The sequence below is a fragment of the Astyanax mexicanus genome, chromosome 12, assembly GCF_023375975.1.
Source record: "Astyanax mexicanus isolate ESR-SI-001 chromosome 12, AstMex3_surface, whole genome shotgun sequence".
Lineage (NCBI taxonomy): Eukaryota > Metazoa > Chordata > Actinopteri > Characiformes > Acestrorhamphidae > Astyanax > Astyanax mexicanus.
The window spans coordinates 47242402-47257372 of NC_064419.1; the positions used below are offsets into that span (position 1 = coordinate 47242402).

General features: G+C 36.6%; 1 protein-coding gene across 1 annotated transcript; it reads right to left on the reverse strand.

Moving 5' to 3' along the window:
* Window positions 1–376: 376 nt before the first annotated feature.
* Window positions 377–11479, reverse strand: adipor1b (adiponectin receptor 1b). Its single transcript, XM_007231678.4, has 8 exons — window positions 11113–11479; window positions 9259–9457; window positions 8874–9008; window positions 7680–7851; window positions 6700–6886; window positions 5378–5565; window positions 5036–5229; window positions 377–3928 (listed from the first exon to the last, which is right to left on the reverse strand). Exons 2-8 carry the CDS (start codon window positions 9388–9390, stop codon window positions 3800–3802), a joined length of 1137 nt encoding a protein of 378 aa, XP_007231740.3. The 5' UTR covers window positions 9391–9457; window positions 11113–11479; the 3' UTR covers window positions 377–3799.
* Window positions 11480–14971: the final 3492 nt, after the last annotated feature.

Consider the following 14971-nt stretch of genomic DNA (forward strand, 5'->3'; position numbering starts at 1 on the left):
GATTTTTATGTGGAATTTGGGAGAAATGTTGTCTGTAGTTTATAGAATAAAACAACAATGTTCATTTGACTCAAACATAAACCTATAAATAGCAAAATCAGAGAAACTGTATCTGTATTTGGCGTGTTGGTCTGGAAATAAGGTGTATTCAGGAGTATTGCCATCTTGGCCACAGAAAACATACATGGAATGATTTTTTTTTTTTCTTTTTTTTTTCTTATTAGCTACCAAGGCAGTTTTTAAGCATTTCTTTATAGTAATTTCTTCATTTGAAAAAAACACAATTTGTAATTATTTGGTCAAATTGTTTTTTTTTGCTTAAGAGATACATCTTGACCAAATTATTGTACAGGAAAACATCAAACATCCAAAAATGTATATAAGAAATTTCAGTTCACAAAGTGTATTGGTCACAAGAAAACATTTACAGCAGATAAAGACATTCACATCTTATTCCTATTCCCTTTAACATCTAAGAAGTGGGACATAAACGTCCGTAGAGTCCAGAACCTGTAGGTATCACTCCAGGACACGGAGAGTGATCACCCGGCGGCGTAGAGGAGGAGAGAGGTAGTGCTGTTCAGCTCTCAGTGCAGGATGACTCTGAGATGAATCTGAGTCTGTTACGATGGACGTTCTGAACCGTGCACAAACATTTAAAAGGAGAAATCTGGTGTGAAATGGACTTGGGTTGTAGTGAAACATAAAAATGAGTATGAACTTTTGTTGAATAGCCCATCTCCATTTTTCCCCTGCATTCAGAAATACAGCGCTTTAGCTGATGCTCCCAACATGCTTACAGTACCAGTGATAAGGGCATAGAGTTAACCATTGAATAGGAAGGATAGGGGAACAGGATTGGAAAACTAATTTCCGTGGAAATCCATTAATATGATATAGATATATTTTTAGCAATTGCTGGAATTCATGCATGCATTTCCGCAAAAATATATATTTTTTCAATCTGTTCCCCTATCCTACTTATTCGTTGGATCGAGAAAAAGTGTACAAAAATTGTTTTAATAAACTAAATGAAGGTACTGTGTGTATAAACAGTGTTTTAAACAAATATCTGTGCACTCTTAAAGCTCTCAGTGCCTCGTTTTAAATATCAGGGCCCTCAGATTTCTACCAATGAAGTGTGAAGCTACTTTGAGTTTGTTAATGCTATAAAAACAAAAAAGCCATTTCTTGCATTTGCATGAGTAACGCTATGCCCCTATCACTAGCACTGTAACTTTGCATTTACACTAGAACGCATCCCGTGTTTGTCCTTGCAGGCGTTTGTCCTTGGGTGTTAAATCTCAGTGCATGCATGTATCATGGTCCAGCTTCCAAAAAAAAAAAAAAAGAAAAAGAAAAATTGCATTGCTTACAACTGCTTTGTATTGGCCCTACAAAAAATATTATTTATTAAATGCGTGTTTGAATTAAATATGTATTTGGTAACTAATGTTAGATCACTGAAATGGTTACAAATAAATTGATTTTAATAAAACATGCTAAATGTTTTTTTTATATTTAACATTTACCAGGCCTGTCACGATAACATTTTTTTGTGCACAATATATCGTCCCAGAAATTATTGTGATACACGATATTTGTCATTTTAAGACCATTAAATGCCACTGATATAAATATAACAGAATGGAATGAAAAAAGCAATCATACCCTTTTAAAGACAACAAAATTTAAATTAATCATAGTTTGGGAATAATACTTATTTCTTCTCTTACTGCAGTTCACACTGTGTGGGTGAAGTCACAGTTATTAAAACATTGGTCAGTTTTTGAAGCAGTATTGACTAAAATTCTGTTCACAGTTTTATATATGTAAACAAGCATACAAATTAGCACAATAGACGATATCACAATTATCAAATATTATTAAGGTAATGTCTATTTAATGTACGATAAATCGATAATGTAATTATTGTGACAGACCTAACACTAACCATCCAGTCATTTTTAGTCGCACTTAAAAATATACATTTTGGAGGGAAAATATGGTATAAATATGAGGAATCGCTTGGCCACTTTATTCTGCAGAAATGCGAAAGGAACCAAAAGTTCCAAAGAAATGCTAAAAACCAGTCGGGTTAGAATGTCGCTTCAAAGTTGAGGAAATTGTCGCTTGTGTTTTGCTCGACACTCTGCTGCTTCTCACGTGTCGCAGCAAGAAATCGCACCCTATCATAGGAATGAACAGGCACCTGTTGCTTTGTCGCTTTCCAGTGTGAACGCAGGATTAGCCTGTTGGGAGCATCGGCTAAAAGCGCTGTATTTTGAAATACTGGGGGTAAATAGAGATGGGCTATTCGACAAAAGATCATACTTGTCATCATGTTTCACTACAGCCCAAATCCATTTTATACAAGATTTCTTATTTAACTGAGCTCTGACATTTTTTATAAATCACAATTTTTAAGTAATCATGTTCTGTAAAGCCTCATTCACACACAGTTTGATTTTTACAAGTAAATGTCAAGTTTTTAAAATGACTGAAACTGACTGACTGTGATGGTGAGCACTAAATAAAAAAATATCAGAATCAGAAGTAAGTATGTGTAAGTATGTGGCGGTTTGGAGCCGAAAGGCTGGGGAATTATGACGAGAAATTTTGACAGACACTTTATGGAGTAGTCATTTTACATTTAAAAAGTATTTTTAAGTCTAGGAGCGTCTGAGTCTTCTATGTTCCATGAAGAAGCATAACTACACTAAAAGCCCTCAATTTACCTCAATTTATCTGTTCATCTGTCCTATCCATTCGCTTCATCTCATAAGTCGACTTATTGAGGTACTGTTTGTATAAACAGTGTTTTTAATAAACTATCTTTGCACTTTTAAATCTCTCAGTGCCTCGTTTTAAATATCAGGATCCTCAGAATTCTAGCAATGAAATGTGGAGCTACTTTCAGCTTGTTAATAGTGTAAAAATGACCATTTTTTTGTATGGGTTACTCTATGCCCCTGTCATTAGCATTGTAAGCCCTTTGGGAGAATTGGCTAAAAGCGCTGTATTTTAAATACTGGTGGTGGACGGAGGAGGGCTATTCAACAAAAGTTTGTACTCGTCATCATGTTTCACTACAACCCAAGTCCATTTTATACAAGAGTTCTGAGATTTTTATAAATCACAATTTTCAAGTAATTATGTTCTGTAAAGGCCCTTTCACACACAGTCTAATTTTTACAGGTAAATGACAAGTTTTTAAAATGAATACACAGATAATTATGGTGTCAGAAATTGACTGACTGTGATGCTGAGCACTAAATAAATCAAATCAAAATCAGAAAAAAATAGAATCTTATACTCGATCGATGTGGTGGTTTGAAGATGAAAGGCTGGGGAATGATGGCGAGATCTTTACAGACAATTTACACACATTACAGGAGGAGTAATTTAAAGTTTAAAAAGTATTTTTAAGTCTACAAAAGAAGAGAACTTTACTAAATGCTCCCCTCGTTAATGAGCACTTGTGTGGAGGAGTTAATTATGCAAAAGTGGACAAGGAGCAGAGAAACAGAAATCGTGGACATTTATCAAGAGCTGTGGAGTTTTGTTATTCGCGTCTGACCAAAAAAAAATGCGTGAAAAAGTGTGAAAGGGCTTAAATACTCTGTAAATCACTTTACAAACTTTATAACTTATTCACTAGAATAATTTAAAAGAATTAATATTTGATCATGGTTCAGTGTGTGGTCGGCGGCTGGTCTGGTGGTCGATGGCTCTTTCCCAGCTGTGGCTGATTCAGGGAGCCACAGCTGGATCGAGGAGACAGGGGAACGGAGTTGTTTTAGAGCAGGGAATTGTCGGTGCAGCCGCCTCCCAGACCGTAGCGGAACTCCTGCAGGTTGGAGATGCCGTAGAAGTGGATGAATGCTGCAGCCACAACCAGTACATGGAATATCTGATGGGATTGAAACTGTAGGAAAAGGAGAGGAAGAGAGAACGAGTGAGTGAGAAACAGAAACTGGGTTTTTAATTTTTTTTTTTTTTTTTTTTACCCAATTTTCACATAATTTTATCAGAGCCAGTTAATGCCATGTTTATAATACACAATTTTAGACCAGTTTTCCATTCGCCTACAGTTTTTTGGTAGATGTGAACTACTAATAATGCTTTTTTTTGTTGCCCTTGTGGTTTTATTATTACTCATAATATATTAAATGAGTTATTAAAATTTTCTTGCACTTAAAAACTCAGATTACCATATTTTTTTCACTACGAGGCCCACTTAAAATTCTTTAATTTCACCAAAAATCGTCAGTGCACCTTGTGTATGAATTCTATCAGTCAGGTATTAAGGAGCAGTAAAGCCACTCTACTGAAGTACAGAGTTATACAGGAGTTTCAGTTTAGTTCTCCAGCAGCATTAACATTACCTGCTAAGCGCTAGCTCTTTGGCCGTCCAGAGGTGAGTATTATCTGCCTGTAGCCTGCTGCTAACCCTGGCTAGCACTGCTGGAGCAGCATTAGCATTACCCACTAATTGCGCTAAGCGCTAGCTCTTTCACTGTTCAGAATACTTTATGTTATTCTATAATTCGCATAATACTTTTTAATTATAAATAGATAGAAAAATAGATTTTTGTATTAATCATTTAAATTGATTAGTTTAAATAACTATGCTTTTTTCAAGTAAAAAGAAAAAGTGTCAAAAAGCCTGATAAATAGCGGGATTCATTATTATTATTATTGATCATTACAGGCACTAAAAAGTGCAGAAGCACTGCACCGTTAAAATAGCAACTGCAGCTGGGTCTAAAAGGGAATGTCAAGTAACACACTGATTGGTTAATTTCACATTAAGCCCAAAACACTCCCATTATTAATTAAGAGAATTAGTACATGCCTTTTGTGCATTTCGAGCTGCGCAAGGTTTACTTTTCCCTTCATTACGATAGCAAAGACACACTGACACGCCCTAAGTCAAGCTGCACGGTGCACGCTTAACAGCTCACCTATATATAAAACTAAAACAGGGCCCTGAAAATGTTATACTTTTAAACACTCTGCTTTAAAAGCTTACCCAGATGTCACATTTGCCAGGGAAGAAGCGTTCAGGGATGCGTGCAGCGTAGAGTCCAGCTCCAGTTATGTACATGGCGCCCATCAGGATGAACCAGCCCATCTGGCCCACTGTGGTGGCCTTCACAAAGCCCTCAGCGATGGTGAAGTGCATTGTGGGAATGACGCCGCTCAGCCCCAGGCCAAGAAACACACCTGTAGATACAAAGACGACTCACATTAATCCCATGTGTACGAGTTACACACAGGGTTGTGTGTATATTATCCACACATGTGGGCTAAAGTGTATGTAAAGAGTGTGTGTGTGTGTGTGTGTGTGTGTGTGTGTGTGTGTGTGTGTTACCTGCACGTGTAGGCCGGTGGCGCGGCGTGGCGAAACGGTCCCACTGTGCCACAATAATGGCAGAGATGCCCAACACACACACCACAGAGAGGTAGATGAGCCGTGGTTGTGGGGAACAGTAGAAGGAGTAATAGAGCCACGGAACAAACGAGCCCATTATCAGCAACGCTATTCCAGAGTAATCCAACCTGAACACACACAAAAAGAAACAGGACGTTTATAAATATGTTACCTATCTTATCCCAAAGCACAGGGTAATGCATGTCAGGCACAGACTCTTTAAAAGCTGTGTAAAGTTCCCTACAGAACTCGGTCTATCCTTTACTTTAACTCATAAAGTGACATATAACCTCCTGAACATCCTGAGAGCATCACTGCAGAACAGTGTGTGAATCTGTGTTCCTTAATATCACCTTATTAAAAGAATGTAGCTCCTTTTAAAAGTCTACATTTTGCCTCAACCCACCATTTTAACAATTAACATGCTTCAATTAAATGTTTTATGTTCCATAAAACAAGCTCTGACCTGAATTTTATAACAAAATGTAAAAAAAGGCATTTATGTTACTGTTTTAACTGTAAATATTTACATTTGTGTGCCTGCAATGATAAGAGAAAAACACGAAATGATCTTGCTCACTGAATTTGGCAGATTTTATTTTAGTTGTCGGAGATATTACAGAGCTGCTTTATTCTACAGATTAAATATTGCAAAAGCCATTTTCTGCACAAACTCATAAAATGATCAGAATATGCAATCAAATATTAAGGAAACATGTTAATATTGGCAATGCATTTCATAGATGGAGAAACTTGGAACCCAGAAGGACTACAAGACAGGTGCAGAGCTGTTTGTTTTCTTCTGAACAGGTTAGCACCACGGCTGCATCTATCAATTATTTTAGTATCAAGTATTCTACTGAAAATCCTTCAATTAATTGAGTAATCAGACAAAATATATTTAAAAAAACGCCTAGTTAGCACAGAGCTTCAGATAAGATAAGCTAACGTTAGCTTGGTGTGCAGCTGAATTATCAGGGTGTGCAGTGAGTATTTGAGATAGGTAAAGGTTGAGCTGCTGTCAGTCACGGTGGACGAGCGGACGAGCCACAGCTTATTTACTTACCTTAGATGCAATGGGAATATAGAAATAAATAGACAGAAATCAAAATTCTGACTTTATAATAGCTCAATTTAGACACAGGTGTTATTATACGCTGCCATGGACTTGTTTTAAGTTTGTTTCAGTGTCCTCAATTTTACACACCTGCTCTCAGTTAGAACATATTGTTCCTTTAAAAACAAAAACTCCAAACCCTCACTTTGAGAACGTTCTGGAGACTTTCTCCGAGTGGCAGTAGACTGTGTGGAAGAGCCAGGAGAAGCAGAGACAGAGCACCGCACCCAGGAAAAACATCCCAAACACCACCTTCTCCTGCAGAGGAGCCATGAAGGACACGTTGGGCCGCAGCATGGTCAGGGTGCCCAGAAACAGGAACAAAATCAGACCTGAAAACAACAACATGATCTTAAATATATAGAAACACAAAAGAGTTCTCCATGCTTAAGGCCCAATCCTATTTCACCCCTTGGCCCTAGCCCTTACCCCTAGCCCTCGTGCACATCAAGGGGTAGGGGTGTCCTGATTCTTCTTAGGCTGGAGGGGTACATTAGGGGGAAGGGGTAGGGCTTGTTAGCCCTTCTTACATAGATTTTTCAGATGCACATTTCAAACCGAGAGGTATTAGGATCACTGGTAAGATGGCAGATCAAGCAACAAAATAAACCCACAAATTTCAATATTTTCCCTGTTAAAAGTGACTATTAGCATTATATTACCATAGTTTAATGTGTATTGTCAATGTTTTATGGCTGAATTCTTCATAACAAGCTTAAAAAAAGATAGTTTAGTAATAGTTTGTCTCAGTAGCTAGCTAGCTAACTTTCCCGTTCCACCTTAAATGGAGCAACAGATGGCATAAGCTGCGGTATTTAAGGCGGAATAAAAATACAAAATAAAATAAAAGCTGATCAAGGCTAATTTCAGCTCTCCATCACAAAGGAATAAACAATAATAATTCGTTTCACCTGGGGAGAGGTATCGAGGGGCGCAGCTACAAATGAACACAGGTGAAAACACTTAGGTGGAGACACGGGAGAAACACACAGGGACACGTGCAGGGGAAGGTAATAAAACAACACAGAGACAACCAGGAAAGACACACAACAGGACAAGAACGTGACAGTTCTGGGGGTATGAATACTTTTGCAAGACATTGTAAATGCAGCACTAGTTACTGACCAAGCATATGTGACCAGATGTTCCCTGTTTCAGTGTGGATCCTGAAGATGCTCCCGAAGCAGGCTCTGAATGATGGCATGGGCGGCCGGTGGCCGTGAAGCAGATAGTCGTTATCTTTCAGCCAATCAGGAAGCAGCTGGTACGGGATCACTCGCCAACGCCCCTCCCACACCTGGATAGAAAATATGGTCAAACATAGGACGGCTAGTAACGTCTCATTCCTGTTTAGGTGGATCTGGAATACGCAAAAATGCAGATGATACCATATTAAGATAATAAAACCTGTTTACATCTGGCATTAACATGCATCCTGTGTGATCCAACAGCAGATGTTTGAGGAAACTCATATCCATTCACAGCTTGTGATTGTATTTCTCTAATTAAATTAGCTGGAGGCATTTTAACATGCTCAGCTAACCCAAACAGACTGTGGATGGTGTGATACTGCATTTACCGTATTTTTCGCACTATAAGGTGCATTTAAAATCCTTTAATTTTCCCATAAGTATATATAAATTCTACCAGTCAGGTATTAAGGAGCAGTAAAGACACTCCACTGAAGTACAGAGTTATACAGGAGTTTTAGTTTAGTTCTCCATTCAGAGGTGAGTATTATCGGCCTGTAGCCTGCTGCTATCTCCAGCTAGCACTGCTGAAGCAGCATTAGCATTACCCGCTAACTGCGCTAAACGCTAACTCTTTCGTCATTCAGAGGGGAGTAAATCGGACTGTAGTCTGCATGTTTACCCTGTTAAAACAAGCTACATGGAACTAGCGGTTAGTGGCTAATGCTCCAGCCTTAGTGCTGGAGAAATTTGGGAATCTAAGCTTCCTGTAAATAAAGAGAGGTACTTTCCTCACGCATATAAACAGTTTTAAGGAGAGAAATCTGTGTAGAACATCCAGCACTCGTGTTACTGTGTCGTATTGATTATTGTGGTTATAACGTATGTTCTTGCATGGAGCATGTGATCATGGTTTGATTAATGGGATTACGATTCTCGTCCAGACACACTGTATCACCTGTACTTTATTCTGCACACTTATGATTAATCAGATTACTTAGGAATGTTCATAATACCAGGTATGAACACGACCTGAGAGGAAGGATCAGGATCCTAATTTATCATTACATGTCTGACACTGATGCTCACATGCAGTATCCTGTAAATATTAATTCTTAAATTTGTCTACCTTGTGCACAAACTCCTCCATCTTCTCCATGGCATGGTGAGCCTGCAGGGGCAGTGTGACGACCCGCAGGCCACAGTTCTCTCCATTATCATCACTGTCATCATCACCATCTGTATCTGGGAATGCTCTTGCACCCTGTGGATTATAAAGTATGAATACACAAGAGAAAATAAGACATTTCACTTATAATGCCTGGCATTAGACATGGGGCCTTTAGATTCATGATTAAGTTGTCCAGAGAGTCCTATACTATAAGCAGTACTTCTCTTCTACAGGGGCTCTGTGTATAAAAGCTCTGTCTGAATGCATTTGCACATCTGTGGCAGCAATGAGTGTGAGTTAGGTCCATAAACATTTAGACTGGTAGTGTATTTCTCTCTCTCACCCTGGGTTCAGACTCAGGAGCGGTCAGCAACGGCCCCAGCTCAGCGAGCTCCACGTCCCCCTCGTCCTCCTCAGAAACCCGCCACTCGGCATCGCTGGTGGAGCCGCTGTTGGCATGATGCCGCGATGTCATGGGGAGAACCTACAGCTCCCCACAGGCCCCGCCTTGCCCCTCAGATCACAGTCAAAGTCCTGAACTCCTGCACACAATAAGATATACAATAAAATAAACAGATAAAGCACACAAAGGGATGAAGCAAACACTCAAAAAACTAAATTATTCGGCCAAAAATGGCAAGAAAAAGCACTGTGGATAGACTAAATAATTTATACTAAACAATGACGTTTCATGGTATTTTTTGTAATAACAGTATTCATGACAAAACATTGATTTTTTTCATTATTTTCAAGAATATACTACTACTATACTACTTTTGCCCAACTTTATAATAAATAATATGAATATATCTGTGTAGTTCCACATTAACAACACATGTATTAACAGAACAAATACTGTTAAAGTACACATTGGTAAATATTTATTACAGTTGTACAGGTTTTGTAATTTTACACATGTTTTAAAGTTTTTTTTATAAATAGAAATAAGTATAAGAAAAACAATGATAAAAAGGTAAAAACAGGATAGATAAAAATCCTGACCAGTAATGCATACAGCACAAGCATAAGAGGAACTAGGACAGCAACCTCTACTTAGAATTGAAAAATGAGCGCATTTATGAGTCACACTTATATAGCGCCTTTTTAGACACCTGAGGACACTTAACAATCAGGTTTTATAAACAACCATTTACACTCAGCACTCATCCAAACACACGCACCAGTGAGAAGCAGCAGCCAATCACAAAGAGCGTACTCTCAACCGGAAACGACCATCCACCTGGAGAAATTCATCTGGCACTGAATGCCAATCCATATATATATATATATATATATATATATATATATATATATATATATATATATATATATTATATTTTAATTTTATATCTTATATATATATATAATTTTGAGTATCCAATCTCCATGTTTTAGCCATGATTTATTGTGTGCTTTACACTTAAAATGTGTGATTACAAAACGTTTATTTGTACATAATTACATTACATAATTACAATTACATATTCTGTAATACTAGTTAGAGTTAGGTAATAGATTCTATTGTTAGTGTTGTGTTATTAAAGTTGTTTATGTGTATAAATTCCTTCTAAAACTCCCTCCAGGAAATGAACAGACTTTGTAATCCTTTCTATTCCTAATCAGATGTTTGCAATATGGGTAAAATTAAAGGTTTTGCATGGATATTTTTCCTGTACTGTTTAAAAACAAACTTTACTTTAATTTAAGCACATTTTAATACTGTAGTAAGATAGCATCAGTTCATATTTAGATAAAGCCATCTAGATATTAAGTTAACGTTACATGACGTGGCATAGATATATATCGTTGGCTAATTTGTTAAGTTACAAACACAAAACTAGCATGTTAAATAAAGATTTGTACACTTTAGACAGCATATAAATAGAATTTGGACGCATACTCCTCTGTTCTATGTAATAAATACTATTTATCTATCAGAAAAGCCCATGAAACCCTTCAAAACAAATCACATAATAGTAGCTATATAAATCCGCTCCGGGTTTTTCTTCAAACCTCACACGCGGCTCTGCTGCAGCTCAGCCGCCTATTCTGCTGGAAGAAAAATCCCGGGGCGGATTTCTATATTTTCTGGATCCGGGTTGCCCATGTTAGCAGCTAGCTAGCTGCGATTCCTTTGGATTTAACAGGTTTAAACTAAAAAAACATGCCTATTAATGTTAATAATCAGTTTCCATACCTGTTTAAGGTGTTTGACAGCTGGACGAACCAGGTTTTAGCGGCAATTCCTGCGAAATAAAGCCGTAAACTTGAGCATAAGCTAAGCTACCTGTCCTTAGCTTGCCTCTCTGCGCAGTGTTGAGGAAGTGGAGCTGCTCTATGTCGATTTCAGAAGTAAAAACAATAAAATGTATGTTTAAAATGCTTCTTTCAGCCGAATCTAAGGCTTACCAATAAGTTCAGCTATCTATCTATCTTACTATCTTTCTCAAAACTGTGATATTCAGCTTGTAAGCTGTTATTTAGCTAGCTAACGTGGCTATCTACTCTACTACAGATACAGCTCCAGTCAGAGGCTCCGATCCGAGAATCCAGTTGCACAGGTTTGTAAGCAGCTACTGAAAGTGGGTCAGAGGAACAAGTTAAACACGTTTAAACAGGTTAAACAGAGAAAAAAACTGCAATCAAGGTTATTATAGTGCATATTTAAGTAATTTCACACATTTTAAGTCATTTTAATGCATTAAGAGGGTAAAACTGGTGCTGTAAGCAAGGCAACTAGTAGCACATGTCTGTTATCTCAGTCAAATGATATATTATTTAATTTAATAATGATTAATTTTGCATTAAATTATAAGGTTATGAGGTAGAATAAATTCAATGTGTTTTCTTTCTTTCTAAATTTAACATTGCAGACATTAAAGCTAAACAGGAACACGTGCAATTAAGTGTGTTAACAATCCAAAATATTTTATACTTTAGATTAGATTTTTCTAAGTAGCCACATTTAGATTTGACAGCAGATTTGCACACTCTTGGTACATTCTCAGTGTTTTTCTTTAATTCTTTATTCAATTGCTTTTATACATTGCAGATTAATATTAAAACATGAAAGCAATTAAGGGCCACATATGCAATTACGTAGCAAACAGCACAAAAAGTGTTTGTCCTCCACAATCAGCCCATGCGCATGTGCAGTGTGTGCCTTTATTCAGTTTATTCAGCTTGACATTAAGACGACAACACACAACCCTACAAAACTACAACACTCAGAAATCCAAATCACCAGGTGGTCTGGCTGACACTACCAGCTGCATGTATTTGCTTCTGTAGTGTCCACGCCCCTCTGCATTCTGATTGGCTGTGCATAGGCAAGTATTTATGGATTAGTCAGTACTTCTGTTGCAGTTTGACTACGATCATGCAATCATTTTCCCCATAAATATTAAGTATTCTGAAGTACAAAATCTTCATTACCTTACTTAAGTATAAATGCTGGTTATTTATACTTTACTGGAGTAATTATGTTTACAATTTCACATAATTATCTGAACTTTCTACTTCTTACATTTTAAAAATAGCCTTGTTACTCCTATTTCAATTCAGCTTTTCATTCCGGCTTCTCATCATTAAATAAAACCCCTATCCAGATAAATCTCTCCATCCAGATAGAGTGAATGCAGAGACTCAAGAAAACTCAAGAAAAACGTCCAACTAAGCTTTTTTAAGCGCATTATATAACTTAATGGCTTAGTTTTTATACTTTAAGTAGTTAAAAAAAGTATTTTACACTTTTACTTAAAGAGTAAAAGCTTGAGTTGATATTTAAACTTCTACAGAACTATTTTAAACCGTAGTATCTATACTTCTACCTACCTTGTAACACATCTACAGAGTACACACATCACAACAGTTTCACCTCTTAGGCTTCTTCTATACTGTTTGATTCAAAACTACAACACCCACAATTCCAAACCACTGCGTGGTCTGGTTAACACTACGAGCTGCGTGTAGTCGCTTCTGTAGTGTCCACTATGGAACGCCAAAAGGCCAAAAGGCCCAAAAAACGCCTGGACCAGACGCCTTTTATCGAAAAGAACGGCGTAAAATACGGCGTTCTGTGTGGGTTTTATGCCGTAATATACGCCGTATGATTTCAAGACGCCGTAATATACGCCGTATGATTTCACGACGGCGTTAAAAACGCCGCTAAAAGCACAGAAGACGCCGTTTCCCACGGCGTTTTTCGACCCTTTTTGCGCGCCGTACAGAGCGCCGTCTCAGTGCAATGAGACGGCGTACAAAGCGGCGTTTTAGTGTCTCTCTTGACGCCGTAATAAGCGGCGTAAAAAGCGGCGTTTAATAATAAGATAATGAGCTCCACCTTCCAGTTTTGAAAGCCAATACATTTAAACTCTTTTCAGCCAATGCTCTTACAGAGAGACTCAGTCTAAAGCAATTCACTGCAGATCCGAGCTCCTGAGCTCTTCAGACACAGTTTTTTAGACACAATTAACAATATACCATCTATAGACATTCCCGCTGGTGCTCATGCCTTTTATTAGTCTAATATTTATGCTGTATCAATGTAAAAATAAACTCTAGGTTTAGGTGAAAGCAAAATGCTGTGCAGCTCCCCACTTTTTTTTTTATCCAGACGGAAATCACATCACCTTGTCAGTATATCACACATGAAGAACCCTATTGTTGCAAAAACATCAGGGTTTCAATAAATGAATTTATTAATTTATTAAATTAGTTACAAATTATATTAGGAAGCTGATTCTTCTTATTTTTATTCTTATTAAAATATTATAATTATACAGTATAATTATAATATATTATATATATATATATATATATATATTATATAAAATTATATATTATAATTATATAATATTATTATTATTATAATATGTAAATTATTCTTAATTTACTATGAATATTATTGTTTTGTTGTTGTTTAAGCATAATATTATTAATATTAGTTTTTATGCTTCAGCAGATCCGGTATTTTTTCTATTTCCATAAGGAAACAAGTAATGTCATTTACAGACATAGACTTACAAGTTACATATTTATTATATTTATATTTATTATTATATTATATTTACTTCAGTCGCTTAGAAACCTTCATTAAATTATTAATCTGGCTCTTTACTTTGGAAAATCTATTCAATATCCAAACTCATTGGCAAGCCCCACGCACATTATGAGTGTCAACTCATCTCATCATATTCTATTATTATGTAACATCAATTAGCTGATACACATACAGGCAGTACAATACACAGTATTTATTATAAACACACAAACTGACCACAGCTAGCCTAACTCACTCCAGTCTAAATGCTGGACAGCCTGGATCATTAGCTTAAAAAAGCGCTGTTTAATTTTGCGTGCGTGTATGCATTTTTCTTGACGCGGCTCCGAGACAAAGTGGATCAGATCTTTCGCGCTGCGTGGGGAGATTGATTTCGTTACTAAAATTCTTTAATGGTGGTATACTTTAAGATTTGAATATTTGTAACATATTAGAGAGACACTTCTGTAAAAACAATCAAAACATCCCTAAAACGGGGCTATAGCGACGTTCCTGTGTATAGACACCTATTCATGGTTTGCGGATGTCTTATCAAGTCTTGTCATTTATTTGCCCTAAAAAAGGCCTTCAAATCTTACTGTAAATCCTTTGAATTTAACATTGTTGTTGTGTGCTTTTTGCAATTTTCATATTTTCATAATTTTGTCTCTGGTGGTCTTAAAAATCATTTATTTGCACAAACAGGGGCAAATCAGCCTGGCATTGATTATATATATATATATATATATATATATATATATATATATATATATATATATATATATATATATATATATATAATATTTTTTTTTATTATTATTTATTCTTATTAATTCTATTTTCTTACTCAATGTTGTCAGTCCCTTTTAAATTGTAAATGCTCGGCTACACTGGAAATGATGTATTCCCGAGAGGAAAAAAAGGTTTATTGATTGATTGATTGAATGATCGGTAAGTTGAGCTATCCAGTGATTGAGAGTGTTCTTCGTGGAGTATAAATTTAGCCGTCATCCTT

Excerpts from the sequence above, each read along its gene's own strand:
- adipor1b (XM_007231678.4), bottom strand. The coding sequence starts at position 9,390 with ATGACATCGCGGCATCATGCCAACAGCGGCTCCACCAGCGATGCCGAG. Across the intron at positions 9,009-9,258 it reads CTCCTGAGTCTGAACCCAGG|GGTGCAAGAGCATTCCCAGA; the intron begins GTGAGAGAGAGA and ends TATAATCCACAG. Across the intron at positions 6,887-7,679 it reads CATCTGGTCACATATGCTTG|GTCTGATTTTGTTCCTGTTT; the intron begins GTCAGTAACTAG and ends TGTTGTTTTCAG.